Source organism: Pseudonaja textilis, chromosome 2 (genome assembly GCF_049901715.1).
Source record: "Pseudonaja textilis isolate UNSWEBS1 chromosome 2, rPseTex1.2, whole genome shotgun sequence".
In the NCBI taxonomy this organism is placed as follows: Eukaryota; Metazoa; Chordata; class Lepidosauria; order Squamata; family Elapidae; genus Pseudonaja; species Pseudonaja textilis.
Genome location: NC_141991.1, coordinates 60,515,686 through 60,543,642, shown reverse-complemented (window position 1 = coordinate 60,543,642; position 27,957 = coordinate 60,515,686). Strand labels below are relative to the sequence as shown.

Below are 27,957 nucleotides of genomic sequence, written 5' to 3'. Positions count from 1 at the left end.
GTCTTTAATCTGGAGCACTGTATAGCTCTTAAAATAGATAGCTTGCAAAGAACAGAAACAAGGGGTAAATATTTCAAAACCTTAAAGGAAAAAAGTAAGCATTCAGAGCTGATGCTTTTTCTGTACCAGTTGTCAATCAGTATCAGTCCAACTTCTTCCAAACTAGCACCTCAACACTCATAATTTTCCATCCAAATAGCAATGGCAATACTTCCATCCAACTACATTACACTGATACTGGGCTGCCAGGCCTCCTGTGTCTGTGAACAAACAGTTCATAATGCTATTCATAATACCTTTAGGGCTTCAAAAGTAAGCAGTACATCATTGGTCCGTTTCAAGTCAATATAGAACATCATCAAATCTCTTGATCCAAGTTGCATGAAGATAGGCAGCAACTGTTGGGAGAAATGTACAACATACTTTAAGATACACATCTTAAATATTTTTTTCTCCTAAATTTAGAAGCAGCCAGAGACAAAGTATAGTTGACCAAGATTTCTGCTAAGTCACGGGTGTCAAACCTTCCATACCACATTGATATCACATGACGTATCGTGACATTTTTTCCTTCGCGGAGCTGGGGTGGACATGACCTGGGCATGACGCATCTGGCCTGCAGGCCAAGAGTTTGACATTCCTGTGTTATGTACTCTTGAGGATGGTGCTTACTGTGCAGCTAGCCATTTCCTCTCGTATATTTTTAGATTAAAATACGTAGCCGGAAGGGGGTGGGGGGGCGCTAGAATGTTGTTCCGTTATATTACCTCAGTATTTCTTTCCAACACATGCATTATTTATAATATGATCTATTTTTCTTTACAATAAAGGAGTCTGTATAATAGAGGTATCTTTATTTATAATAAAGGGGTATTTATAACATGATCGAAGCATTAACGTCCTGTTCTAAGGCAAGCACATAACAAAGCACAGTGAATTGGAAAGACAGCTCCAAAGATTATCTTGTGATCTTTGTAGAATGTCTCTGCATAAGAACATACCTTGAACAGATTACGATTCTCCATAATAGAGTTTAATTTCTTCCTAAAAGAAATGCAATTATCACATATCCTCCAGCTTTTTAAAACCTACCTCTTGATACTCCCCTAGAGGAGTCAGATACTGCAGAATCAGTCTTTGCTCTATGGCGGGGGTCAAGGGGTACAGGTTATAATTTGTGCCAATCACCCAAGGAGACATCTCAGACCAGCTGCTATTGGACAGTTCAACAAACATCCTTTCTGGTTCAGAAGAGAAGCCGAGTTTTTGTTTTGCTTTTCGGAAATTCTCTTTTTCGTGTTGCTTCCCTGATTTTTTTGCAGCAGAATTTACCCGACTACTTGTCTTGTGATTTGAGTCAAGGTTAAATGAAATCTCCATGTCCCCTGTCACTTCCTCCTGCTCACCATCCACAGCCATCTCCCCATAATCCATGTCCACAGCTTCTTCATCTAGAGGCAGCAAGGGGTCAGATGGCACTTTTCGAGGACTGGGACGCTTATTTTCATGCTTTGTGTTCGTTTCAATGACTTGCAGCTCTCGCAAACGTTGAAGGACAAATGCCACCTTTCATAAAGAGTTGAACATACATCATTTTAACACACGTCTGCTATCCCGAAATCAGTTTAACTTCAAATGTTAAATATTTAAATACACTAGCTTTGCAAACTTAAGATCACATATTATTATTCTAATATTGTGAGGGAAGACAGGAAACTAGAGTTGGGGAAAAGTTATCTTGTAAAACCAAACATGCTGATATATGAATCTGTTTTCTCCATTTGCAAAGAAGGACATTTCTAAAATTTGCTGTTGAATAGTAACATGCAACATTGCTGCAGTTTTTCTACATTCAATGTGATAATGCTCCAGGGGTTAAATAAAATCTTAGGGCTTTCTGCTCCAATCACACTGTTCAGTACTTGTCTGCAATATGTTATGGATATTTCCTGTTTACCAGTTGAGAATTCTCATCTCTATAGTTGGCAGCAATATCTTGATTCTCCATGGCACCTCCAAGCAACCCCGTTGCGAATGTCCTTAAAGGCTGATCAGCTTCTCGTGCCCATTTGAAGAGATTCTCAACAATGCCTTCCTAGAATAAAGAGGGGACAAGAGAGATGTATTTAGACAAGTTAAATTCTTCACAACTTACATTCCAATACAATATCTACTCACATATAAGTCCCATAATCTATACTGGGCTTTGTTTCGAAAAGAAACTTTTCAGATTAAAAAAGTAGATGGAGTTGTTGATATGATCAACATTTAAAGTAATAAATGCATATCCAGAATGATTTTTTAAGCTATAGTTTTCTTTGATTTTTTTTGCAGTAAGACTTTCTTACTAAAAAAGGACAAACACTTGTTAAACTGGACATGCATCCCTCCCCGCGCATGCGCACGTGACCCCCCTGCACCCCACAAGCATGCACAGCTCCTGCATGTGTGCCCCACTCCCCATGCATGCCCCACGCATGCACAGCAGAGACCCGAAGACCAGCTGACCGGCATATACATGATGTGCAGCAGAGCAGAGCGAGGGCAATGGCTCGCACACCAAGAGAGAAGGCTCTGCATGCCACCTCTGGCACGCATGCCATAGGTTCGCCATCACGGCTGTAAGCTGCTCAGAATTACTGAGGAAAATGGCTTTTGAATAAATGAACAGAATTTTAGCTTTCAAAATAAAGATAGCTATCATCTGGAGTCAATTAACTGATATACTGTTGACAGTGCCAGAAGCAACGTTTTCAGACACTTGGAATTTATTCTTGTTACCAGCCTCCCAAAACTGTCAGAGAAGAGTCTGCTAAGATCTGCACCAAGTTGCTTCCAGGTCTATCTTCCTACATCCCATACCTTCTCCTGAAAGACAACAGCAGTTTCTAGCCCAGGCATAATGTCCAACAGGAGTCGGCAGGCAGCTGTGTTCAGTGGTGGTTCTCTGCTTGTCATGACGTAAGCATTTACCAGCTAAAAGAAGAAGAAAAGTTTTTGACTTATTTCTTAAAGAAAGAAAAAAAATCACATGTCAGATCTGAATGCCTTTCTACTTATGGGAAGAACGCCAGTCCAGCAGAGGCTGCATTTGAGGAAGGAAGGAAGGAAGGAAGGAAGGAAGGAAGGAAGGAAGGAAGGAAGGAAGGAAGGAAGGAAGGAAGGAAGGAAGGAAAATCTGAATTGAATCTCTCCTACAATGTTTCATTCATAGGATCACTGATTCTCTGGAGCCAATAACTTCAGGACAAGATATGGTGGGAAAATCTGCAAAAATCAGTCTTATTGCACAAGCCAAGAATCACCCACATCAGAAAGTTTTCAAATCTATATTATGCTTTATTACTATTATCAATTTTTAAAAAGTGGAATTGTTTAGGTTCCTCCATTAGCATTGTAAGAGTCTTGACAGCCTTAAATTACACAGAAACACAATATAAGATTACAATTCTAAGAGCATTTACCGTACTTAAAATTTAAGTACGCTTAATTCAATTGTGCCATTTACGCACAGGATTCTGCTGCACATATTACATCTGTAAGTATAGTAACCTATCCAGGCTTTTGAATTCTTCAATACATTAGTCTTTATCAGTTTTTGCAAAATGTAAGATTCAAAGTTAGAGCTTAAGTCCACTTGTTATTGTACATAAATTATTTCAGTTTACTGAAATCTACTTCAATTTCAATAACCACCTTGAATTTGTAATTTTCTGGAAAATACAGGAGGCAAAGGGCCCTTTGGTAGGCAGAGAGAAGACAGACAGAGTTAATAAAGAAAAGACTCTTTTTACGCTGCTTGCATCATGATTTGAATGAATCACATTGATGCAAATTTTATACTGTTTTGGAAATTGCATTCCTCTTTCAACAGAAAATGGATCTAAAACAAAATGAATCCCTTAAGACCACTTTTTGCATCTTGGCAAAAAAAAAAAAATAAGAAAGAAGTTACTAGCTACCGGTTGCCAAGGAGAAATCTATACATAAATTCAAAGGGCAAACCCACTGCATTCATGAAATCATCATTCTTGAAAAGAATCCTCAGCAAGTGTCCAAGCATACATTTTGGGTCTGCTCGACCTGTAAAACAGACAACAGTATCAATTAATAGACCATACACTCACTAACAAACCTAAATAGAAACAATGCAAAGAAAATAAAACAAACATGTAAAACAATGTTGGCTAACTGAAGTTAAACATGATTAATTGAATATTTTGACAATTCAAAAATGTCCACCCACAAATCAAGTGAAGTGAAATATTGGCACTGAATTTAAGTAAAAATATTGTATTGACAAATTTATGTAATAAATTTATGTAATAAAATATTGTATTGACAAATTTATGTAAAATTATATTTTAATTTTATAAACGTATTTGGTTGACTAAAACAGCCTTCTAATCTAAACTGTTGGCCAATAATTCTCAAGGAACTTGTTTTAATGAGAAGTCCAGTATGTCCAGGAAAAAAGAGTATGTTAAAATAGGTTTGCAATCAGCTTATAGTATTGGTATTCTTCTGTTTAAAGGTTTTGTGTGGTCAGTAGACCTTGTGATGGTAAGGTCACATGAGGTGAAGGTCTTGTGCTGGGTCTCATGAGGGTTTGCGACTTTATTGAAGCCTGGCACTCCACAAATAATTCCATCAACAGACACATCGACGTACAACCAGCCTACAAACCCGAGAATTCAAATCAACTGCACAACCAAACCACAACAGCAACAACCTTCAACCATCCTCCAACCAGCACTTCAACTCTCAATGACACTCACCTGATGTGACCTTCCCATCACAAGACCCTCACCTGATGTGACCCATGACTGACCCCTAACAAGACTCATCACTAGACCTTCATCTGATGTAATCCTCCCATCACAAACCTACTGACCACACGAAGTCCTTATAAGCAGAACACCAATACTGACATCCCCTAAATTACTCTGAAGATGTTAACTAGCCTGGTAACAAAATGTTTGGAAACAAGCTCGGAGAACGATCCTCCACTCTCACCCCTATGGTTATTCAACATTTATAACATACATAAGAACTTCTTAAAAGTTTTACTAAATAACATTTGAAATATGTGCACAAGTTATTCTTTGGTAGGTGAAAAAATTACAATATAGTTGTACAATCATAGTCTATATTCGTGATGGCGAACCTATGGCATGCGTGCCATAGGTGGCATGCAAAGCCATTTGTGCTGGCATGCGAGCCACAGGCAAACTTACCTCACTGCGCATGCGCACATCTCACAGCTGATTTGAGGTCTTTTTCAGCCTCCCAGAGGCTTGAGGACAGCTTCTGCAGCCTTTGCAGGCCAAAAAATAGTCCCATTTTGTAACTTCATGTAATACCGGAAGTGACAAAACAGGCCTATTTTTCAGCCTGCAAAGGCTGCAGAAGCTATTCTCAATGGGAGGCTGAAAATCAGCTGGGAGGCGCAGTGTAGTTAAGGGGGTAGGGGAAGATTATGCATGCATGTGCAGGGGGTGTGGGGAGTGTGCATGCATTGCTTCTGCTTGCTGGTATGTAAGTGCACATGTGCAAGCACGCGCACAATTTGTGACACAGGAGCCCAAAAAGGTTAGCCACCACTTTTCTATATCTTGTTATAGAAAAACACTTCAATTAGTTGAAAAACCGTCTTCTATTTGTTTTGTGAGAACAGGTCTTTCACTCTTTTTGTTACAGCCCTCCCATACAACATTTAAAATCAGTTTCCATGTATTTTTGATTTGTTTAAAGATATGTCTCTTTAATATTTCAAGAAGCAAGGAGAATTACAGAAATTTCAAAAAGCAATTTAGTTGCATGTTGTTAACATAATTATGTTAATTAGGAGAAATCACCCACAATGACACCAGACTATTTGAGGGGCTGCCTTCCCCTGCAAGTATCAAAATCAATGGGGAAGCTGACAGGAGAAGTTGCAAATCACAAGATGTCTTGCTTAATGAACAATGATTCACTTAATGACTATGGCAAAAACAAAGGTTATAAAAGCAGGTGTGGTCATGTAATGCCTTGCTTAATGACACCACTTAATGATAAATTTTCCAGCCCTAATTGTGGGTGTAAGTTGAGGAATATCTGTATGACTCCTGCCTGGATGTGGTGTCCAAATAGTATCAGTTAATATACATGGATTATTTAAAGCAGGGGTGTCAAACTTAATTTCATTGAGGGCAGCATCAAGGTTATATTTGACCTGGGGTGGGCATGGCCAGGGGTTATGGCCAGCTAGACATCACTCATCGAAGCTCTGTTTTTGGCCGCAACGGCCTCCTGCAACCCTCTGCCAATGAAAACAGAGCTCGGGGAGACCGCATACTCCGTTTTAACCGACAGAAGGATGCAGTAGATCGTCATGACCAAAAACAGAGCTCCATTTTGGGGAGTGCACAGCTCTCCCAAACTCCGTTTTCACTGGCAAAGGCACCCTGGGCCGGTCCTTCACTGTTTCCAGGGTGGGCCCGCAAGCCAGATCTAAGCACCCTGAGGGCTTGAGTTTGACACTCCTGGTTTAAAGGCAGTAAGTCATAATTTTACACACACACACACAGATGAGAGCGTATGAAATGTGCCTATGGTTTTCTTGCTTAGCCCTCTTTAAAAAAAAAAAAACCTCTACCAATCCTCTAGTTAATTCACAGAGATACGAAAGAGAAGCACTATGATACTTTGCTCCTTAAATAGGATTCTGATTGGCTCAGAAAAAAATATGGCTTAAGGTGATGTTTAAACACAGATAAATGCTTTCTTCTCAATTTACCAGGATGTCTATCATCAAATGGATCTGGATCTCGTTTGCGATACTCTTCTGTCTCCTTTTCAATCAATTCTGACATTCTAGAAACAGAAAAAAACACAAGCAATTGGTATTTCTCTTTAATATTTGAATTGTTAAAATTAGAAAACCATGATTAACCAAGATTCTAATTGGACTACATATGATCCAAACATTACAGGTAGTCCTCGTTGAAATGACCACTTGAAGTTACAGTGGTGATGAAGAGGGAGGTCTTACTCCTTGTAGTTATGGCCACTGCAACATTCCCATGGTCACATGATTTGAGCTCTTGGCAAATGGCTCACAATTAGAGTTGCCTAGAATTGCTTGATGGTGAGATGGGTGGCATACTAATTTTATTGATTACTTATTACAGTTGCAGTGCATTGCAGTCACATTATTGCAATTTGAGACTTCCACTTCCATCTTCTGACCAGCAGAGTCAATGGGGAAGTCAACCGGTCCTAAAGGGCAATCATGTGACCTCAGGATATTGCAACTGTGCAGGATTCACCTAACAATGGCAACTGGGACTGCCACAGCTGCTATTATAAGCTAATGCATTAAGTGTGACTTCATTCCTGTTTATGATACAATTTGTCATTCACACAGGCTGAGGCTGAGTCTAATTCAAATAAATGAATTAAGCTGTGAAGTGTCAAAAATCTGATATTTACTGCCAAATCTTGGACAGGGAAGCTTGATAGCAAATATTACTAAGAGCAGGAAAAGAAAGGAGCAGGAAAACTAGTCCACTGCTTTTCTGTTATTTTCTGTTACTTTCACACTGCTCAAAGCTTGTGTATTAGCGTAAAATATGCAAATCATTTGGTAGGGCCGTTTCAAGACTTCCTGAAGTCTTCAGACCATGTATTTTCATGCTCAGAAGATACTTCTGCATAATCAGCAAATTTACCTGCTTTATCAAATGATGTGTACGAGCTTAGTAAACAGAATGTAAAAACTAAATTATAAAAAAGTTTACCTGTGACTAAGCTCTACTGAATGGTGTCACTTACACAACATATTCCATATAACTTATATTTGATCACACCTACCGGGTAAGAATAGGAACCATGTCTTGTCCACTGCCATGATCTTTCTCCCATTGCTCTAGCAAAGCAGTGAGCTCAGCCTTGGAATCCACAAGCTCAGAACATGAAGTCATGACTCACTCTAGACAAAAGAGAGAAGCTATTAAGATGAGAGGAAAATGTCCTCAATTCTTATTGCAGTTGTTTTCACACAAAGAAACATTTCCAAAACCACCTTTTTATAAAATGAATTGAAAATGGGGAAGTTAAGACATACATTTTAAAAATATCTTTGAATGCACTCACCACAAAGAACTTCAGCATGTTTATGTTTTTAAAGCAGTATTCTCTTCTATGATAAGCAGTTGACACCATATGCCAACATTTCCAAATTAGGTGCCACTCAAGATGGAACCAAGACAATAACTGTATTTCATTTTATTTACCATAACTAAAATAAAAAGCAGCTGATATGATTACCCTCCAAACATATTTTGTAATCAGTTCCCCTTCTCCCATATTAAAAATTACCATTACAATTCTCAGAAGTCATGGTCATGGATCTCTAAGCCTAAAGTGTCAGATTATAGAAATTTGGCTTATAAACTGCACTGGCTTTCATTCCACCAGGCTCAAAAGCAAAGGGTTAATTGCTCTTTTTAATGTCTTCATTCTAACCCCAGCCCTCAGTTTTGTCAGAAGAAAATGTTTTAGAGATTTCATCCACCGGACATGAATGAAGTAAGTGAAGTCAGCCCACAGTAAGTTATCTGGACAAAGGAAAACGTTTTTCTTCTTGAACACAAATATTTTGCTCAACACAAAAGGAGAAACAGGACAAAGAGATAGCAACACATTGGAGCACCTCCTAATTTGGACAGATAGGTAGGGATGGCTCTATCTTTTTGAATGTTTTATTTTTGAAACAAATACTTCAACAGAAAGGCACCAAGAACAAATACATCACCAGGATTCAAAAATTTTCTCAGTTCCATCAAATGAGAAAGTAGGTTTAAGGTTTAATGGATTAAATAAATCTATACTCCATATTGTTAAATATTATCCACACAACCAAATAAATGAAGTTGTCAATATAAGAGTAATTAATTTACTCTTGTTTGATTGGTAAAGTTTAAAAAAATCCAATACAGAGATCCAAGTCAGACCTTTTGTTTGAGGTTGAAAATCACATTTAATTGGATGAAAGCAAGCGTTAAGTATGATGACCTGCATCCCAGCTTTTGGTTTCCAAAAGAACTCAATCCTTTCTTTTCTGAACAAGTTTGCAGAGGAACCAAATTCTGGCAGGGCTCGTTTTAAGTATATAAGGGAATAAAGAATTGAATGAGCAATCCATTCAATACCAAACTGTCAGCTAGCACTCAGCACTACTCGGGAGTAGCTTTTTTTTTTAATTAGGAAAGTTCAAACAACGTATCATTTTAGGGGTTTGTGGCACCACAAAATCTGAGAATCCTAATCTAACCCATCATGTTTCCACAGCGGCTTAAGTAGATGACACCGGAAAGCCCTCAAGTAACATAGGTAGCCTTTCCCAGCAACTGCTACCAAGACATAAATTGCCTCTGATATTGAAATTAACATACATCCATTACACCTTTTGACAGCTTTAGCCTTCCCAAAAGCCTGCAATCTCCTTCAAAATGATCCAGGTTGGTAGTTATTTTTTCAACAACCACATATTTCTAGGTAGAAAAGAATGGTGATGAATAACTTGGCAAGAGATCTGATGAAACATAATAAAGTACTAGTAAGAACATATAACCCAAAGCTCAGAAATATATGATGTATCACAAGGAAATAGAGGGAATTTTAACTTAAAAGATTTGATCACTGGAATAACAAACGTTTAATGGGTCATCTTATTGTTTCTTCCAAAAATATTCATATACATACAGCATTTTTAAAATACACATTTTAAAGGGGTTCACTTAAATGACAAACAAGGAATTTCTCACCCATATGGGTGGCACGTGTCTTCCTCAGTCTCAGGTCCTCTACCAGAGCCTGAGAATTTGAGGGTCCTACATAGTATATTAGCTAGTCTTAGCACTGAACATAGAGAAATCTAATGTTGTTTCTGGGATCTGTTGAAGCCACTTCAAGTGATGGTAGGATCACTTTGGCCTTTACTATCCAAAATCTTCTCTAGTTCTTCCTGCAGGCCTTGGTACTTCTCTAGCTTCTCCTTCTCCCCGATGTTGCTGTCATTTGGCACCACTACACCTATCATCACTGCCATCTTCTGATCTTTGTCTACTACCATGATGCCTGCTTGTCTGTCTAGATCTAGAAGTCCCACGGGATCTTAGCCCTGATATTCACAGTCCTACGTGGAATCTCCCATCAGGTCTTAGGAGGATCAAGCCCATACACTGTGCAGATGCTCCTGCACACAATGCCAGCTACTTGGTTGTACTGTTTAGTGTGTGCTGTTCCTGCCTGCATCTCTGAGTCTGTCTCTGAGGCCTCTCTGAATAATCTGCAACACAGGTCCTTCCTAGTGTGGTAGGCCCTTGCTTCTATGGATCTGGGCCTGAGCGCCTATTCTTATGTTACTGGGATCAGTCTCTCAGTGCTGTCTTTTAGTCCAGCTCCTTTCAGCCACTGGTAGAATTTCCCAATGTCAAACATCTCAGCTATCTGTCAATGGTACATCCAATGTAGGGTCTTTCTTACCTTGCCATGGTTCTTCCTCTGCTTGATCTTCCTCCCATGTCTGCTACTGATTCAGGAATTCTCTCAGCAATTCATCTTTGAGTGCCATTTTACTGTTGCACTCCTGCATATTCTGGATTTCATCCAGGACACTGGCATTGACACTTCCCAGACCTCCCCCACCCCTCCTCTTTGTAGTTAGTATACAGTCTCCGGGCTTTGGACTTGTGGGTGGAAACTTCCATACACTGTGAAGAGTTTCCAGGTTTTCACATCGGCAGCTTCCATGTCTTTCTCTGACTAGCTCCTATACAGCAGGGTATCTGATGACTACAGGGCTTTGGGCTGATGGTGAAAATCTTTCTAGCTCTTCAGGACCTGTCTTATCCTTCAGGGGTAATTGGATGTTGCTGTGTTCCTTGTTTTCTCACCATGATTTCCATGCAACTGTGGGATATCTAGGTACTTGTGCCTGGTCTAGATATCTTTTATGTGGACTAATGGTAGTTCCAACCCATCAGTTTAACTACCTTCTCTCTCTTGACTACCATTCGGTCAGATTTCTTCAGTCTGAATGACATTCAAATGTCCTTGCTTAGATCCATATCAAGCAGTTCAGCAAGTCGAAGTCTTGTTCACACTTAGCATACAGCTTGATGTATATCACCTTGGTATATGCCATACTTGACAGCCACTTGTGTGAACTGTCTCAAGTGCACTTCTAATGTTACCTTTCATAGTCCCATTGAATTCTTGTAAAAGGTCCTTAGTGTCTGTTGACTTTGTACAGATCCATATGTGTGGCATTGAATTGCAGGCTTTCCAGTAATCAATACAGGCAGTGTTGAAATTGTTCTGTCTTGAGTCTTGAATGACTATCTAATGAAAAACTGGAGTTTTGAGCCTCTGCTGTTCTCAATGTGTGCATGTTAACACACATGCACACACAGTGATCTAGATAATGAACCTTGTTGTGAACTATAAGTATTTGCTTTTGATTTCTGCAAAAGGATCCTTTGCTTCTCCAACTAAAACAGTTGTTTTCTTTTCAAGAACATGACTGATTATCATTTGTTTCCAACACATAACATATTTTGAAGGAAGAAAGTAAATCCAATTACTACATAATATTGGCCCATAGATATAATAATTTTGGTTAAATTATTTAACTGTTTATATTATATGTAATTAAAGTATCTGATATAGCTGAAAATGTACACTATGCAGATTATTTTTAAACAGAACTCTTCCAAAAATCTTAACAAGAACAAAGCTTTAAATGCACTGTACAACAAAATCATAACACACCCCAAAATACAAATATAAATATAAAGCCTGTGCAGGTAGTCCTTGAGTAACAGCATTGAGTAACCTTCATTCAGTGCAGGGGTCTCAAACTGGATTTCTTTGAGGGCCGGATCAGCGTTGTAATTCTCCTCCGCAGGCTGGCTAGTGGGGGGGAGATGGGATGGACACCTCCTGTAGCATCCTGCCAGCCAAAATGGGGCATGCGGGGGCGTGCAGGGCCTCCGCGCAACCCATTTTCAGCCTGGACAGCTCCCTGCAGCACTTTGCCAGCCAAAACGGGGCGCGGGGGTACTGCATGTGGCCCTAGCATGCCCCATTTTTGGATGGCCTCCTGTAGCACTTTGCCAGCAAAAACAGGGAGGTGGTCCAGTTTGATTGCCAGAGTCACTGGGGGCCAGTCCTTTGCTATTTCTAGGCCAGCCCTGCAGGCCAGATTTAAGCACCCTGCGTGCCAGATCCAGCCTGCAGACCTTGAGTTTGACTCCGTTTAGTGAATGTTCAAAGTTACTACAGCACTGGAAAAAAGGACTTACGACCGTTTTTCACACTTACGACTGTTGTAGCATCCCCACGGTCATCTGATTAAAATTCAGATGCTTGCCAAATCGATTCATATTTTTGACAATTGCAGTTTCCCAGGGTCATGTGACCTTTTGTGACCTTTTGACAAGCAAAGTCAATGGAGAAGTCAGATTCACTTACAACTGCAGTGATTCACTTAACAACTGTGGCAGGAAATGAGGCAAAATTCACTTAACAAATGCTGGCTTAACAACATAAATTTTGGGCACAATTATGGTCATAAGTCAAGGATTACCTGTGTAACACAATGTTTTGACCAAGGTAGCTAGCAGGCTTTATTTGTACATTCCCTTATTCAATACATCTGCCAGTATAAAATGAAGTAAAATATCACAAGTTGTTATTCATTGCTAGAGAAGAAAACCTGGCGAGGTACTTAACACTAATGAATAGCATTTCTAAAAATTATTGCTACAATAGCAAAGCACTGAATCAAACTGAAGAAGGCTCCATTTATGTGACCTAACAAGATGAAATTGCAAATCACTGATACTCAAATTGTATTATTTCAAGCATTCAGTTCAATTCATTTTGCTGAAAAGAATTTTGCCAATCAAGGACACTGTAATGAAATGCTTACGCTAATAACTGAAAGTAAATATTTGCATCTGAAGATGGTCCAGTCACAGTCCAGTATCAACCCAGGGGTCTGGAACCCTTATTATAACATTTGCTATATATAATCATAAATATTTAGGTAATGTCACAGGATGGATGCGATGGGAGGGTAATACAATACATTCCATTTTGTAACATTCTACTATGTTCAAAAGACTTAATCTAGAGCTAATCGTACAAATGAAAGCAACATTGAGTTTCAATACTTCTCACTGAAGACCAAATATACTTAATATGGGAGAAAGTAATCTGCGTTCCCTATGACTTTTCATTTTTAGGACAAATCAAACTAGACCACAATATCAGTAAAAGAATAAACACCTAATGGATAGCCATTAGAAGGCAAGAGAAGTGGAAAATAAGAGAGACCTAAATGAACTGACTGTCCAATCAAAGAGTTTATCAGCAAGTGTCACTATAGTGCCTACAGTACAACAGGGAATGGTTGGGTGCTAATAAGTTGACCCAAAAACAAAAGGTCAAAGAAACCAATGAAAAAAGGTTATAGGATAACTGGAAAGACGTTGGGATAAATTTGACCCACAAAATATAGGCTTCCAATTCATGATAATTTCCTTCTATGCTATTTTCCCAATTCTCTAATTGCATTTTCACACAAAGCTATTGATTCTATGAAAATTTGGGTTTTTAAAGCAAAAATTGGTCTTAAAGAAAAAATTTAATTGGGGCAAAAAAGGGCAGGGAGGTGGGAAGAGAGGAAGATGAGAGTTCACTTCCATACAGTACTATTTTAGATATATGACTGGAGGTGCCATTTAGTCAATTGGGGAAAACAAAAACAGAAAACTCTTAACACCATTTGACCCAGCTACCATTAATAAACTAGGAGTAAGGGAGTTATACTTTTTTTTTTACAAATGTTTCCTTTTAAAAAATTACGCATTTAATATTACCAAGTAGCTAGGGATTGTTGCAATGATTTTCAATAATTCTTAATGAACCACCGGTATGAAGAAAAAAAATGAAAGTAGTTTACCAAAGGAGGTCAATCCCAGATACAGAACCACCAGCAGCAGCAATATAAAACTGGCATTTAGGCAAAAATTCTGGCCAAAACCAGCATAATTTTCTACTGGAAAACAGAATTACTCTTATTCATTTCTACAGAACAGGAAGGCAAATAAACCTATGAATACAGAATTGGAAGAAGCTAAACCAATGAACTGAGTAGTTAGACCTACAGCAAAAGAGGCTCTAAGCCTAGGGCTGCAATTCATTCCATGACCTCAGCAATCTTGGCAGTAGTTTATTTGATTTGATTTTTATCTCACCTTTATCATTTTTATAAATAACTCATGCAGTGAGCATACCTAATACTCCTTAATCCTCCTATTTTCCCCTCAACAACAACCCTGTGAGGTAGGTTGGGCTGAGAGAGAGTGACTGGCCCAAAGTCACCCAGCTGGCTTTCATGCCTAAGGTGGAACTAGAACTCAGAATTCCCTGGTTTCTAGGCCAACAGCTTAATTCTTACTTCTCCATACCCACCAATTTGGTCCATGATATCAAAAGCACACAAGAAATAAACCATTCTGTTTCCAGGAAGCATCAACTATCACAGACTAGGGCATGGGGCCTTCCCAGTGTCAATTCGCACCATCTAGTAGGGCTGCTTTGAATCCTCCTCCTCATACATGTAATATACAGGAGGGGAGGGTTGCAGGTGGCTATTTTTCAGCAAGAAGAATTAATTTTGCACATGCTGTTTTTTTTTCTTTTTTCTTTTTCTTTCAGGATTAAATTCTGATATCAAAAAATTCCTGAAGCTACAGCCTAAGTCAAAATATGTTCAAGCCCAGAGAAAACGGGGTGGTGGGGAGGCAAAATCTTCCTGGAGATTTTACAGAAAAGTCACCAAGCAGCAACACCAGCTCCTCGTAGTCCTCAGGGCTGGGAGCTAAGGGGACCAAAGAAAAGGAAAACGAGAGGGTAAAACAAAGACAAAACTAAGCTGAATTCCAAAGAGGAAAACAAGGCAGCCCAGCAAGACTGGTAGCCTTTCCCTTAAGCCTTCCCTCCATTGTAGGAATGGTGATTACAGGGGGGTATCCAAGGTGAATGCTTCGGTTTCAACAGAACTGTCCTCACTCGGAAACAAACTCCCTGGTGGGTCAGTGGGGCTTCTTCACACGGCTGCATCCATAGTCTGTGCCGTGCATTTCTTCTGCCCCGTCTGCAAAGGGGCACAAACTCCTTTCTTTCTAACCGACCAGAAGTACCAAGGAGGAGAAGGAGGAAGCGGGCGAACCACCCGCCTTTTCCCACCCTAATTCAATGCAGCGGAGACGGGCCAGGTCACCCGTTTCCTCTCCTCCGCCAGCCCGCCTTCGTCCCCGTCCCCGTCCCCGTCCCGCGATTTGCTGAGAGGGGGCACCTAGAAACACATGGAAGCGCCGCTCGGCTTTAAGAACAGCCTCGGCGAAGCCCGGCGGGGTCCCGCAAGGCGATCCCGGCCTGCGCCTGTCACCAATCCCCGTCTGCCGGCCTGCTTCTCCCTTCGCCGAGCTCGTACGTACCTGCCCTCTCGCTCGAGCCGCCGCCACCGCCGCAGCTACCCTCTCGGCCTCCTCCCGGCCCCACGCACCGCGGCCCGGCGGCTGCTAGCACTATGGCGGGCACACACTTTGCTCGTCACCGCGGCAGAGCTCGTCGCCCTGCCCCCCACCCCCACGCGCTGTTCGACTCAGAGCCAGAGACACATTAGGCGGCACGCGCACAGGCCCCAGGGAAATGTAGTTCGAGGAGTGCGCCTGCGCACACTGGTCGCAATTCATGTTCTCCCCTTTCCTCTCCGCAAGGGGCTTTGGGAATCGTAGTCTCTGCTTTCTGAAGCGTTTCTGTTTTCCTCCGCGGGAGGAGTCGTTGGCTTCCTCTACGGCGCGAGAAAAGCGCGAAATGGCTGTTTTAGTGAGTCTACGATCCCGCAGGTTCGTAGTCGTTAGGGAGAGCCTGTTCTTGAAGTTTTTCGATGGCATCAGAAATAATTTTTAAAACTGCAAGGACTTGTATAGACTGAAGAGTGTTACTATAAGGGCAGTTCCAAACTTACATCCAGTAAGTCCAAGTTTGATGAAATAGAGCCTCGAACTGCATAAATGAAGCACAACTTCCCAGTTAGCATACCGACGGTGCATATGACACGAATTTGCTGCAGACATTGAACTAGTTCGTCTATATGCACAAAAGTTAATGCACAAGAGTAAAGATCATAGATCTCGATTGGACTGACTTCTTGGTAAATCATATGCAGGTTTCTATCTTAAATCAAAAAAAGTAAATTCAGCTCTCTATAAATGCTGCTTATTGAATTTAATTTCGCATCGTGGCAGAAGAACAAAGCAGAGGCAGTTCTCGATTTATACTACCACAGTTGAGACCAGAATTTCTGTTGGAAAGCAGCTGTAAATTGAGTCGCTCTAATTTTACAACCTCCTTTGTCATGTCTGTGAATCACTGCAGTTGTTAAGTGAATTGTGGTGGTTAATGAATCTAGCTTCCGTTATTGACTTTGCTTGTTGGAAGCCAGTTGGGAAGGTCGCAGATTGTGATCATGTGACCCTGGGATACTGCAACTGTCATAAATCACAACATTCTGATTGCAGGGGATGCTGCAACAGCTGTAAGTTCCAGTCCCTTTTTTTTCAGTGCCATTGTAACTTTGCAAATAGTTCTAAGTGAAGGACCACTAGATAAATGTTGCCTATGCTGCAACATTGTGTTGCAATTCAATATTTCTTCAAGTTCATAACTATTGCAAATAGTTATAGCGGTAACATTGTACTGTTATATCTGAAAGTCCTCACACTCCAAAAGAATGAGGATTCAAATGGCCATGCATTCCTCTTATAAAAAGTTACAGTATCTAGTTGTCCAGCATCAATCATTCTCCTAAGTGGATATTTTAGCATTACATCACACAATAGGCAGTTTGTTGCTTCCTTTCACATTGTTGCTATACAGTCTAATCCAGGGGTTGCCAACCTTTTGGACCTCAGGGACCACCAAACTCATAATTTTAAATCCCAGGGACCTCTAACCTGTTCTGTGGGCGTGGCCTAATTTGTGGGTGTAGCTTGGTGGTCATGTGATTGGGCATGGCTTGTATGTAAATATTATAAATATATATTGAATTTTTTTATATAAAAAAGCAACTTTTACTCAAAAGCAGGCAAGGCAGGCAGGCAGATTGAGTTGCTCACAGAATCACAGATTCATTCAGAGATCGATCTATCTGCCATCGGCTAGTTCAGTCTCACATAAAATTTGCTTGCAAGCAAACTCACAAAATTAACTTACAACACACCATGAATGTAAATATTAATTTTTTATTAAAAAAGAGCAACTTTTACCCAAAATCAGGCAAAGCAGGCAGGCAGATTGAGTTGCTCACAGAATCACAGATTCATTCAGAGACCTATCAAACTGCCATCGGCTAGCTCAGTCTGTCACATAAAATTTGCTTGCAAGCAAACTCACAAAATTAACTAACAACACACCACGACTATAAATATTATTATTTTTTATTAAAAAAGAGCAACTTTTACCCAAAATCAGGCAAAGCAGGCAGGCAGATTGAGTTGCTCACAGAATCACAGATTCATTCAGAGACCTATCTATCTGCCATCGGCTAGCTCAGTCTGTCACATAAAATTTGTTTGCTGTTTGGCTGTGCTTAAAAGCAGAGCCGAAGATCTAAAGATTAGCTAGAAAGCAAGAAATCCAACCATTTCGTGCTTCCTAGCTAATCTAAATCTCCCGGCAAAGCAGAACAGCTGATGGTCAGAAAAAGGAAAAATAGCAATTTAGCAGGCAAGTTTGTCAGGTAAGGAGTCGGTCGGGAGGGTAGGCGGCACAGCCTTGTGTTTCTGCGCAGCCTGGATTAATTGCTTTGGGGGGTGATCTGGGGGTGAGATTTCTCTGTGGCCCACCAAAATTTTATCCCACCAGTTGGTGACTGCTGGTCTAATCCCTATCATTTTTGGCTGAAAAAGATTATATAGGTGTATTATGTGAAACAAGAACCAATAAATTACTTATTTGATTATATATAATAGTTCCAAGACATCACCAATTGTGTCCCTCCCCCCCCCGCCACCATTTAAGACTGTAACTTCTATTACCTACACTACCACTATTAATCAGTCTAATGATATGACTACTTTGGGATAAAAGAATATATTGTATATTTATTTGTTTTACAACATTTATATACCATTCCAGTAAATACAGACATTGATCTATATTATTCACAAAATTAAAACCATAAATTCCTATGTCATAATAAAATTTTAATGAGTAACAATATTATAGCTGTTGTTGCAAAAAAATCATTGGTCACTTGGTCATTATCTTCAGAAATAGCCCCATATATACCTCATTGCAATAGTCTAGAAGAACAGTTATCAAGGCATGAATTACGGTCATCAAGGTTTTCTGGTCCAGGTAGGGTGATAATTGTGATATCAATTGAAAATGAGCAAAGCCTACCCCAGCTTTTAACTATTGCTGGAACAAGGGGGCATTCAAGTCACAGATCAGCCTCCTTTGTGGCCAATATTAGATAAGAAAATATTTTTATGGAGGAGCAGCTACTTCATCTGGCCAGGCTTAGTCTAAATCTTTCTCTATCCAGTATCTGATAGTATGCAAGACACCAATTCAAGGCTTTCACAACATTTCCAGCCTAGCTGAGGTGGCAATGTACCTTCAATATACTTTAATCCCAAACTAATGATTGATCTACTATTTCATATAGATGCTAAGGTACATTAGAAAAGGATTAAATCCTGTGATTGAAGCAACCAAGGACTTAATCACTCTCCCCGCATAACTACCAACTAGAATTTTCTATCCAGGTGCCCTTAATTCCCACTTGCAGGAAGCCCAGAAGAGACAAAATGGGCATGAATTTAATAGGTGGCAGACCTCGGGCTACAAAGATTCTATCTACTCCTTTAAGTTCCACAAGATGCACAATTTAAAGCGGAATAAATTACCTCTCTCACCTTACCTAATTCTGTTTGATTTATATCTAAACCAGAGCAAATACAAATGTCTTATTTACAAATAAACATGCAAAACCATCCAGAAAGCCTTCAGACATCTTTTGCCATCCTATTACATCCTGTGGATGTAATAAACATGAGGAACGGATTCTTCACTCTTCGCCCTTTGAGATACACCAGATCAAAAAATAGAAACTGGAAGGATTACCAAGGTACTAGCCATGTTTCTCAGAAAATAAGACCGGGTCTTATATAAATTTATGCTCCAAAACATGCACTAGGACTTATTTTCAGGTTAGGTCTTATTTTCAAAGAAATACAGTATTAAATGCATCCATCTGGCTGACAATCTTAACTAAGGCTTGTTGTTAGTGTAGGGCTTATATTATAAGCATCCTGAAAAAATCATGCTAGGGCTTATTTTCCAGTGGGGTCTTATTTTGGGGGAAACTGGTATTTTATTGCTGTAAAATATAATAGAATATTATGCCTTGTGCCCCCTCTTGTACCAAGTGAAATCAAGACAGGTGTCAATACTTAAAGGTATATTAGTTCAGGAAACAGACTCCATAAAGATTATTAGAATTGTACTTTATTATTGGAAGATATAATAACATTTAAAAACTTCTGCTCCCTTTTACACTAACTCAAATCAAGACCATATTATCTTATGTTTCCTTCTCACCCCTCTTACTTCTCTGGGTTAAGTTGATCTTTACTTAATAGTTCTTACATTCCTTCTTCAAGGTTATTTTTGTACTCTTGTACATTGGAATAATTTGAGTTTCTTTCTTACACTTTTCCTTTTCCAAAACTATCATTTTTCCTCCCGTAATTATTCCTGAATTCTTTTGTCTAGGTTTGGTCCACCTACTATTATATTCTCCAAGCAGTTCTAGAAGCATTTTCTCAGTTGGTGCTAAATGTTTAATAAAATTACTTCCAATAGCAAGATACAACAAATCTCAGTGTCTCTATCCCCCTTGTATCTCAGACATTTCAAATCAGTAAGAATAAAAAGGAGCAACAGAAATGTCCCTTTTTATCAAAATGGCACTTATTTCCATTGTAAAACAAAATAGAAGGGGATAATTTTTGAGAGAAAGAACCAAAGGGGGTGTGGAAAAATGGGGCAATCAGTTTTCCATGAATAAAAAGGGGAACACCTTCATTTTTATGCATTTATACATATACTAATGTTAATCTATAAATCGGTTTCCTATGAATCCTAGACAAAAATTACATATACACACACAAAACCTCTAAAAGATATTATTTGGAAGGGTTTTTTGTGATGAGGTAGCTTCCACTACTTGCAAACATTTCCTGTCCCCATTGGCTTTACAGTTACATGCAAAGATATTTTCAAATAAACCACGTTAATCCTCTATATGGCAGTAAGAAAACACAGTAGATGTTCTTCCCATCCCCATTTTTCATTTTGTCAGGTGTGAATAACAGTTAACTGTTCCCTCAATTAGTCAATTAAGTGACATTTCACCGCATTAGCTTGCATTCTGGTTTTAAAACTTTAGCCGGTTGCCTTGAATGAGCAGGAAGACATGGTATAAATTTAATTAATAAATGCACAGGCAGAAGGGTGAACTGTTTTTAACTTTAGAATTGAAGACTTCATGTAAACTTGAAGGAAAAAAGTACAGCTTACTACAGCAATATTCTAGAATTTCAAAAAGTCTTAGAACTTCAAACATGATTTCATCTTTCTTTGCTCTAATATTTGTGAACAGTATTTTTACTCACTTTAAGGTAGGAAAATGAACTTCTTAACTTAATCTTCAGTACTCTGAATCTACACAGTTCATTTGGAACTATGCTATTATGTTCAAGTCCATTGAAAAATTATCACCATGTATCACTAAGGACTTTAGTATCTGTTAAATGAAAACCATTCCAAATGTTTGGATGTTTTTTTTTAATTCCACCCCAATTTCTGCAGGAAAAAAGGTCTTCAGATGCATGATAAAGTAGAAAGTCTGATTAAAGATTTGAAGAAAATATGCTTTAAAGAGAGCTCATTCTTCTACATTTTCTTAGTATTACCTAAGGCTTTTCTTTAGAATTTTAGTTAGTCAGGTTATACAAGTAAACTGATCACTTCCATAGCAGAAATCTGAGACTTGCCTTATGCAACAAAAGTGGATTCTGAAAAATCAAGGAATACTTGCTACTAATATGTTTTATAATAATACAAAAGCACAGAAGGTTATACAATCAAATATGACTGCTTATAATTTCTTATTCACTTCACATTTCTGTAATTTTAGAAAGCAAAATTCATTTTTGTTGTAAGAACAGTTTCTGAAGATAGTAGGTTTCATTTGCTTTTGGAACAGAACAGCTTCTTTGGAGTTGCTGTCTTTTCTTTCAAGCACATATCTAAAAAACTAATCTATATAGTTCTGTGTGACAAAATGTAGCTTTCAGAATGGGGATGGAATAAACAAATCATTAAGAGGGGCTTTGCAGGCACGATTAACTAAATTTCTAAATTAGCTTCCAAAATTTGTGAAAGTTTTATAGGACTGTTTTCAAAATATTTCACAGGAAAAAATCTATTTACCTTTACAGAAACATCTGATGATTCATGTTGATGGTTGTGGCTCAACAATGAGTGGTCCAAAGTTTTTTTTCTAGTGGTAAGTAAATTTGCTTCATTGGATGAATCATCTGGTACAACTACTTTTTCTTCTTTAACAGTGTGTTTTATCATCAAATTCCATTCTGATGTCATAAACCAGACAGGTATTCCCATTAAAGCACTTTTTTTCTTTATTTGCCCTAGCCAAAGTGATATGGTATGGATAGGCATTATATATATTTCACAACAGATGTATTGGTGGAGGAGGATTTCTTAAAATGTTATGCTATGTGGAAATGAGATTTAGAATATTTTTAGTTGAATTTACCAAAGAATTTCTTCTGCATGCTCTCACTAATGCTATAAAAGCTGTGTTATACTCAATTTACAGCAATTTTTAAATTATTGTTGATATTCCATTTTTTCCTAAGTAGTAATAGAACAAGTTCTATGCGTGATTTTATTAATTAAATCTTAGGGTTTGCCAGAATTTATCACAATTTTTAATTAGTTGATTGCATTTTTAGTGATCGAAGTAGGAGATCAAATGGGTGTTTTTCATGAGAAATTGAAAAGAAAAAGGATGAGGAAGAGAATGGAAAAGTCAAGGAGATGGAGATAGAGACTGCTTACTGATCTCTCTTATTGGCTATTCCTAACTGCTGTTGATTGCCCATTGTGTGTGATTGGAGCATTAGTTGCTGCTGACCTAGTTGGAACAGTTTGGGGGAATATGAAAGGAAACTAGAATTTGAAACTAGAGAGGAAAATACAGTAAGAGAGAGGTGGGCGGTTAGCAAGAGGAGAATGCAGGAAAACTAAGCAACATGGACAGCGAAGGAGGATTTTGTGAAGATCTCTAAATATGTGCAGTGTTAATCCCACTAAATAAAGAGAAACTAAATTATACCTAATAAAAGTCCAAGTTACATTATTATTGAAGAAGGTACAAGGGTTTGAGAAGAATTTTTCTGTACTGCAACATAACAGGGGCAGTGAGAATTTTCTGGGTAAGACAGGGAAGATAGCAAACACATTAAGGACACAAATGGATTCATGTGTCCCAGGTAAGGATCAGGAGGTACCCAGGATCAATGGAACACAGCAACTGATATTAAGCTCTTGGTCTAGAAAACAATCTATGGCTATCTGAGGAATTCTCACCAAACCTGGCCTCACAGAAGGGGTTGGAAGACACTCTATTTATGTCTGCCCAGTTCAACCAGTTGTGACTGTGGGTGTCGTACCATGAATAACAAAGTAAGTAGCAACAAGTCCTGTATAATTAAGAACAGCAACAGATATTACAAGGAGATCAGAACCCCAATTTACTTTATACTCCTCCAGTCAACTTGGCCTTAATGCCCACGTTTTTAATGCTGCTCTGAAGGCCAGAAAATTGGGACCAGCTATATATTGGAAGGGAGATTGTTTTCAGAGGGCAGGTACTGCAACAGACGAGGCACGTTTGCTGTGTCCTGCCCAGGGATGGGATTCTCCCAGTTCGGCGAACCCCTTGTTCCAATGATCGGCTGGCTTCGAACTGGTTTGCTGCGATGAGCATGTGGGCCTGCCCCTGCTCTTTCCTGTGCTTTATTTCCTTTGTTTAGAGCACAGCTGATTTGCGTGGCAGAGTAGTTTGCTGTGCTTCAGCTGTTTTATTCAAAGAGGCTGTAGTTGAAGATAAGTATTAGAGGCTTTTTTTCAACGCGGTGCACACTCATTGAACTGGTTGTTACACCGGTTGAATCGCACCACTGGTCCTGCCACATAATGTGGCTTCAAGAAAAGGACCTGAAACAGGCTGTTTCAGTGTGTGGTATGAGCAGATACTGGGGATAGTGGTCCTCTGTCGGGTGGTGTTTTAGAGGTGATAACCAGCATCTTGAATTTCACTTCAAAGCCTATTGGGAGCTAGCGCAGCTCATATTTTGTGATCATACTGATGTGGTGTGCAAATCTACCTGTATTGTGGACTAGTTGTAGTTTCTGGATTATCTTCAAGCAACTTAACAGTTGTCCATCCAAGAGAAGCAAAGCCTTTTGATGCAGAACAGAGGCAATTAGCAAACAACACAAAGTTGTGTAAAGGCCCTCCTAGTCACAGCTGCTACCTGTTTGTCAAGTAGAAGCTATGACTCAAAAAGAACCACAGATTGTATACTGGCCCTGAGTGGGGAAATACCACACCACGAGAACCAAAAATGGAAAATCTCTCCCCAAGACCTGGCAGGCCCTAAACTCACAACTATTTGGTCTTGTGGGAGTTGAACTGAAATCTGTTTTTCCATATCCAGACACCCATAGTCTCTGCACTCTAGCAACAATTCTTGACAACACCACTTACCAGCCAGGAACAGAGAGATACAGCTGTGTATCAATAGTGCACTTATGATACAGCTCCCATACAGACTGATGACTTCCCCCAGTGACTTCATGTAGAAGTGAAACAGAAGTAGAAAGAGTAGAGGGTGCCTGCACTGCATGGCCATAGACAGTGCACTGTCTCCCTGACCCTGGCTGAAACTGGCCCCGAAGAAAGGAGAAGAACCACTGTAACGCCCAGCCTCCCAATTCCAACCCCTGGAGTAAGTCCAGAAGGAACAGTATATGATGGTATCAAAAATCTCAATTAAGAATTCAGAATGGTTGTACTTCTGCCCATTCTGAACCTGCCACTTGGATTCCATTGGGTAAAAGAAACTCAAGAACCAATTTGAGGAAGAAGAAGCACATTGTGGTTATGAGTGATTCCCTGCTTCAAATAGTAAAGGCTACAGTATGTTATAATAAATGCTATAGTATAGTATGCAGGCCAGACATACATTGTAGAGGTGTGTTGTCATTCAGGCTGCAAAAACTTTTCAAGGACGGTGATAACGATCTCTGCCAGAAAATACCTTGAATGGACCTTCAGAGAGTATGAGCTGGACTGGAACAAAAAAGAAACTGAAAGCACAAATAGTGTTTTTATTTTTCAAATTAATTGTTCCACATAAGACAGAATTGGATCTTGGAAGCAAACAACTGACCATATAGACTTAGCTACGAAGAAAAGTTTCTGGACTACTGTAGATTGCATTATTTTTATGAATAACTTCTGACAAGATAAAATGTAGATCTCATGAAGGATGTGATTGACAAACACCTCAACAATTTCATTAAGAGTTTATTTAAAGCAAAAGAAGAAAATGAAGCATGAAGCGTGGGGCCAACAATGCAAGACACAAAGGGAAAAACACAAAGGAAAAGGGACAGAAAAGTTTTCTGATTTGGTTTATATATGTGAGGTGTGTGTGTTAACTGTTTCCAAAGCAAAGTATTCCCTCTTCAACAGGAATTGCCCTATGCAACAAGTAACACTCGTTATTATAGCAATAGCAGTAGCATTTAGACTTATATATCGCTTCATGGTGCTTTACAGTCCTCTTTAACTGGTTTACAGAGTCAGCATATTGCCCCCAACAATTTGGGTCCTCATTTTACCCACCTTGGATGGAAGGTGAATCAACCTTGAGCCTGGTGGGAATTGAACTGCCAAATTGCAACCAGCCGACAATCAGCAGAAGTAGCCTGCAGTCCTGCACTCTAACCACTGCGCCACCGCGCAGTTAAATACTGCTGTTAAATACTATAAGTCCTTTTCTCAAAAAAATAAATTTCACAAAACTTGGCATTTAAGGGATATAGACCTTGTGGTTCTCCATATATAGTTAAATATCAGCTGACTATGTTTTTTTGTAGCTGAGATTTAGATTGTACAATAATGTTTAAAAGTACAGCAAAATGCATAATGAATTGCTTCATATATTTCCTATTTTTCATAATAAAATCTTTCCAGAGTATCTAGCAACACATATCATTTTTATAAAATCCTGCCTTGCCTCAGTTAGTTTCTCTGCAGTGTTGTACGTGTGTGCCTAGAATACTTGTGAGCAATTGTCTATTGTTACGCCTCCTTAAGCACAACCCTGTAACATCTGGTGTGATTTGCAGACAGGTGGAGATCTTCTTAAGGACATCTGCTGGTAGAGAAAATAGCTCCAACTTGCCAGTTAGGCATACAAGAACATTTCAGAGTACTGCATCACTTCAAGGATGCTCTTTCAAACCCTTTACTCCTTCCTTTCTAGGGTCACACCCTGTGACCCACAGCTTCTCTTTTGACTATTTCTCTGGGAAGGTGATTATGGTTGCTATCTTTCTTCCTCCTCATAGGGTTAGGCAGATTAGAATACAAAACTCTTAAACTTGAAAAATGTTATAAAAGTAATTAACCTCGTTATCAAACTAATTAACTAAAAGGAAGCTTGGAGAAAGTAAGGTCTTGATTTCTTGCTCAAGTGGAAGGATCTTAACAGACTTGAACATACAGGCCTATGTCCATTTACAGCAATGGAACCACAGGAGCCACAGGAGCAAAACATGGTTGAAAGGGGTCCACAAGTGAAAAACAAAGGTTGAGAAACACTGGATGTGCTACATATTTTAATTACTCTACATTTCCCTAGTGCAATATAATATTATGCCAGGAGGGGGCGTGCAGAACATATTTTTCTTCAGTAGGCCACTGAGAATTTCAAATATGGGATTTGAAAAAGATAATTCACAGTTTGTTCTATGGTGGTTGATTTAGAGAAACATTGTGCTAAAAGAATGGGCTAGAAACAATACTTCTGCACAACTATGTGGTTGACGATTGATTACTAAGTGTAGCAAGGGTAGGATGGATCTAAAGCATAATGGGAATAAATAGAATATTTAGCATCTGATTCACTGCTGACCAGAGAGTTAAAAAAATGCTGATGTCTCCTTGGTGATTTAATATATTTAAGGATAAATGTCCAACGAATGTGGTGATAGCAAATGGATGTTGATTAGAAATGTGAGAAGCACCTTAATGGACAGCCTAACTGAGTGTCAACAGCATATTGGAGATACCTAACTGCACTGTGGAGGATATATTTGCCCAACAATTTGATGTAGATGTTAAATAGAAGTGGCATCCTGTGGAATAGAGGCCTAGAGATGGATCTCTCTCCTCTCACTAATACGGATTCAGAGGAAGAAGGAGAACCTCTATAGAACTTACCTTCTAACTCCTTCAACTGTTCCAGAAGGATATGATGGTCAATGATATCAAAAATCACCAAGAAAGCCAGGATTGGGTATACTACCTCTGTCCCAAAGCCAAACCGGATCACCTACAAGCATGATCAGTGCTGTCTTCATATTTAATAAGGCCTAAAACATGAGTGCAATGGATTCAAATAATCTGCAGGGGCACTGCAATGGCCATAACTTTGGACATGGGTTATAAGTCCCTTGGTTCTGTGCAATTGTAATTTCAAGCAGTTGCTGAATGAATGGTTATCAAGTGAAGACTACCTGCATGTGAAAAATATACACGAATGTAATATATGTATTGTACTAAATTAATGTGCATTATGCCTCTTCCATTTCAATCACACTGAAAGTGAACCTGCCATGCTAAGATCTCCATCTGATCTGAATCTGCTCCTTTAAATAACTATTTAGTTCATTTATGACAGGATAAGTGGATTCCCTTGGTACATACTTACAAATGTAACTTTACAAGTTTACCTGGTTGATTGATCTACCTATGGCTGTTTTTTTTTCCTGTTTTCTATGGCCACTCTGTGCCCTTAGTTCTTGGCAAAATCCCTGGTGTTCTTTTTTTTTATTGGCCAAGTGTGATTGAACACACAAGGAATTTGTCTTGGTGCAAATACTCTCAGCATACATAAAAGAAAAGATACATTCATCAAAGAGTCAAGAGTCATAAGGTACAACAATAATAGTCATACCGTACAATAAGCAATCAAATCATACTAGGAAAAAGTCAATATAAATTGTAAGGATACAAGCAACAAAGTTACAGTCCTACAGTCACAAGTGGAAGGAGATGGGTGATAAGAAGTGATGAGAAGATTAATAGTAATAGTAGTGCAGACTTTGTAAATAGTTGGACAGGGTTGAGGAAATTATTTGTTTAGCAGAGTGATGGTGTTTGGGAAAAAAACTGTTTTTGTGTCTAGTTGTTCTGTGTGCAGTGCTCTATAGTGCCGTTTTGAGGGAAGGAGTTGAAACAGTTTATGTCCGGGAAGTGGGGGGTCTGTAAATATTTTCACATCCCTCTTTTTTCTTTCCTGTATCACAGTGCTGGCACTGATATGCTGCATACTGTCCCAAGACTCTTATAGGCAATTTTAGAGCCACATTGAATAACGTTCACAATAGAGCTATGCAAAGTCTTTGAAAAAAAGTGCTTCCAGTCTATGCAAGCAAAGC

At 39.2% G+C, this 27,957-nt stretch overlaps 2 protein-coding genes across 5 annotated transcripts in view; one reads left to right on the top strand and one right to left on the bottom strand.

Moving 5' to 3' along the window:
• The window catches only part of DCAF1 (DDB1 and CUL4 associated factor 1), a 48,581-nt gene extending 32,884 nt beyond the window's left edge, over positions 1-15,697 (bottom strand). For 2 of the 4 annotated variants that reach the window (XR_015741661.1, XM_026725283.2), the window contains exons 1-8: positions 15,558-15,697; positions 7,858-7,975; positions 6,782-6,858; positions 4,010-4,083; positions 2,863-2,976; positions 1,958-2,095; positions 1,093-1,566; positions 297-398 (exon numbers count right to left, since the gene is read on the bottom strand). Coding sequence is in view for 3 of the 4 variants with exons in the window: in XM_026725283.2 (XP_026581068.1) it covers positions 297-398; positions 1,093-1,566; positions 1,958-2,095; positions 2,863-2,976; positions 4,010-4,083; positions 6,782-6,858; positions 7,858-7,967 (1,089 nt within the window). In the remaining variant the exon portion in view is untranslated. Of the gene's footprint in view, positions 1-296; positions 399-1,092; positions 1,567-1,957; positions 2,096-2,862; positions 2,977-4,009; positions 4,084-6,781; positions 6,859-7,857; positions 7,976-9,440; positions 9,540-15,557 lie in introns of those variants that run through there. The other 2 variants (XM_087924043.1, XM_087924044.1) reach the window with 2 other exon arrangements.
• Positions 15,698-21,682: 5,985 nt separating this feature from the next.
• RAD54L2 (RAD54 like 2) overlaps positions 21,683-27,957 on the top strand; it is a 74,690-nt gene continuing 68,415 nt past the window's right edge. The window contains exon 1 of the mRNA XM_087924045.1: positions 21,683-21,703. The gene's annotated coding sequence lies outside the window, so the exon portion shown is untranslated. The remainder of the gene's footprint in view (positions 21,704-27,957) is intronic.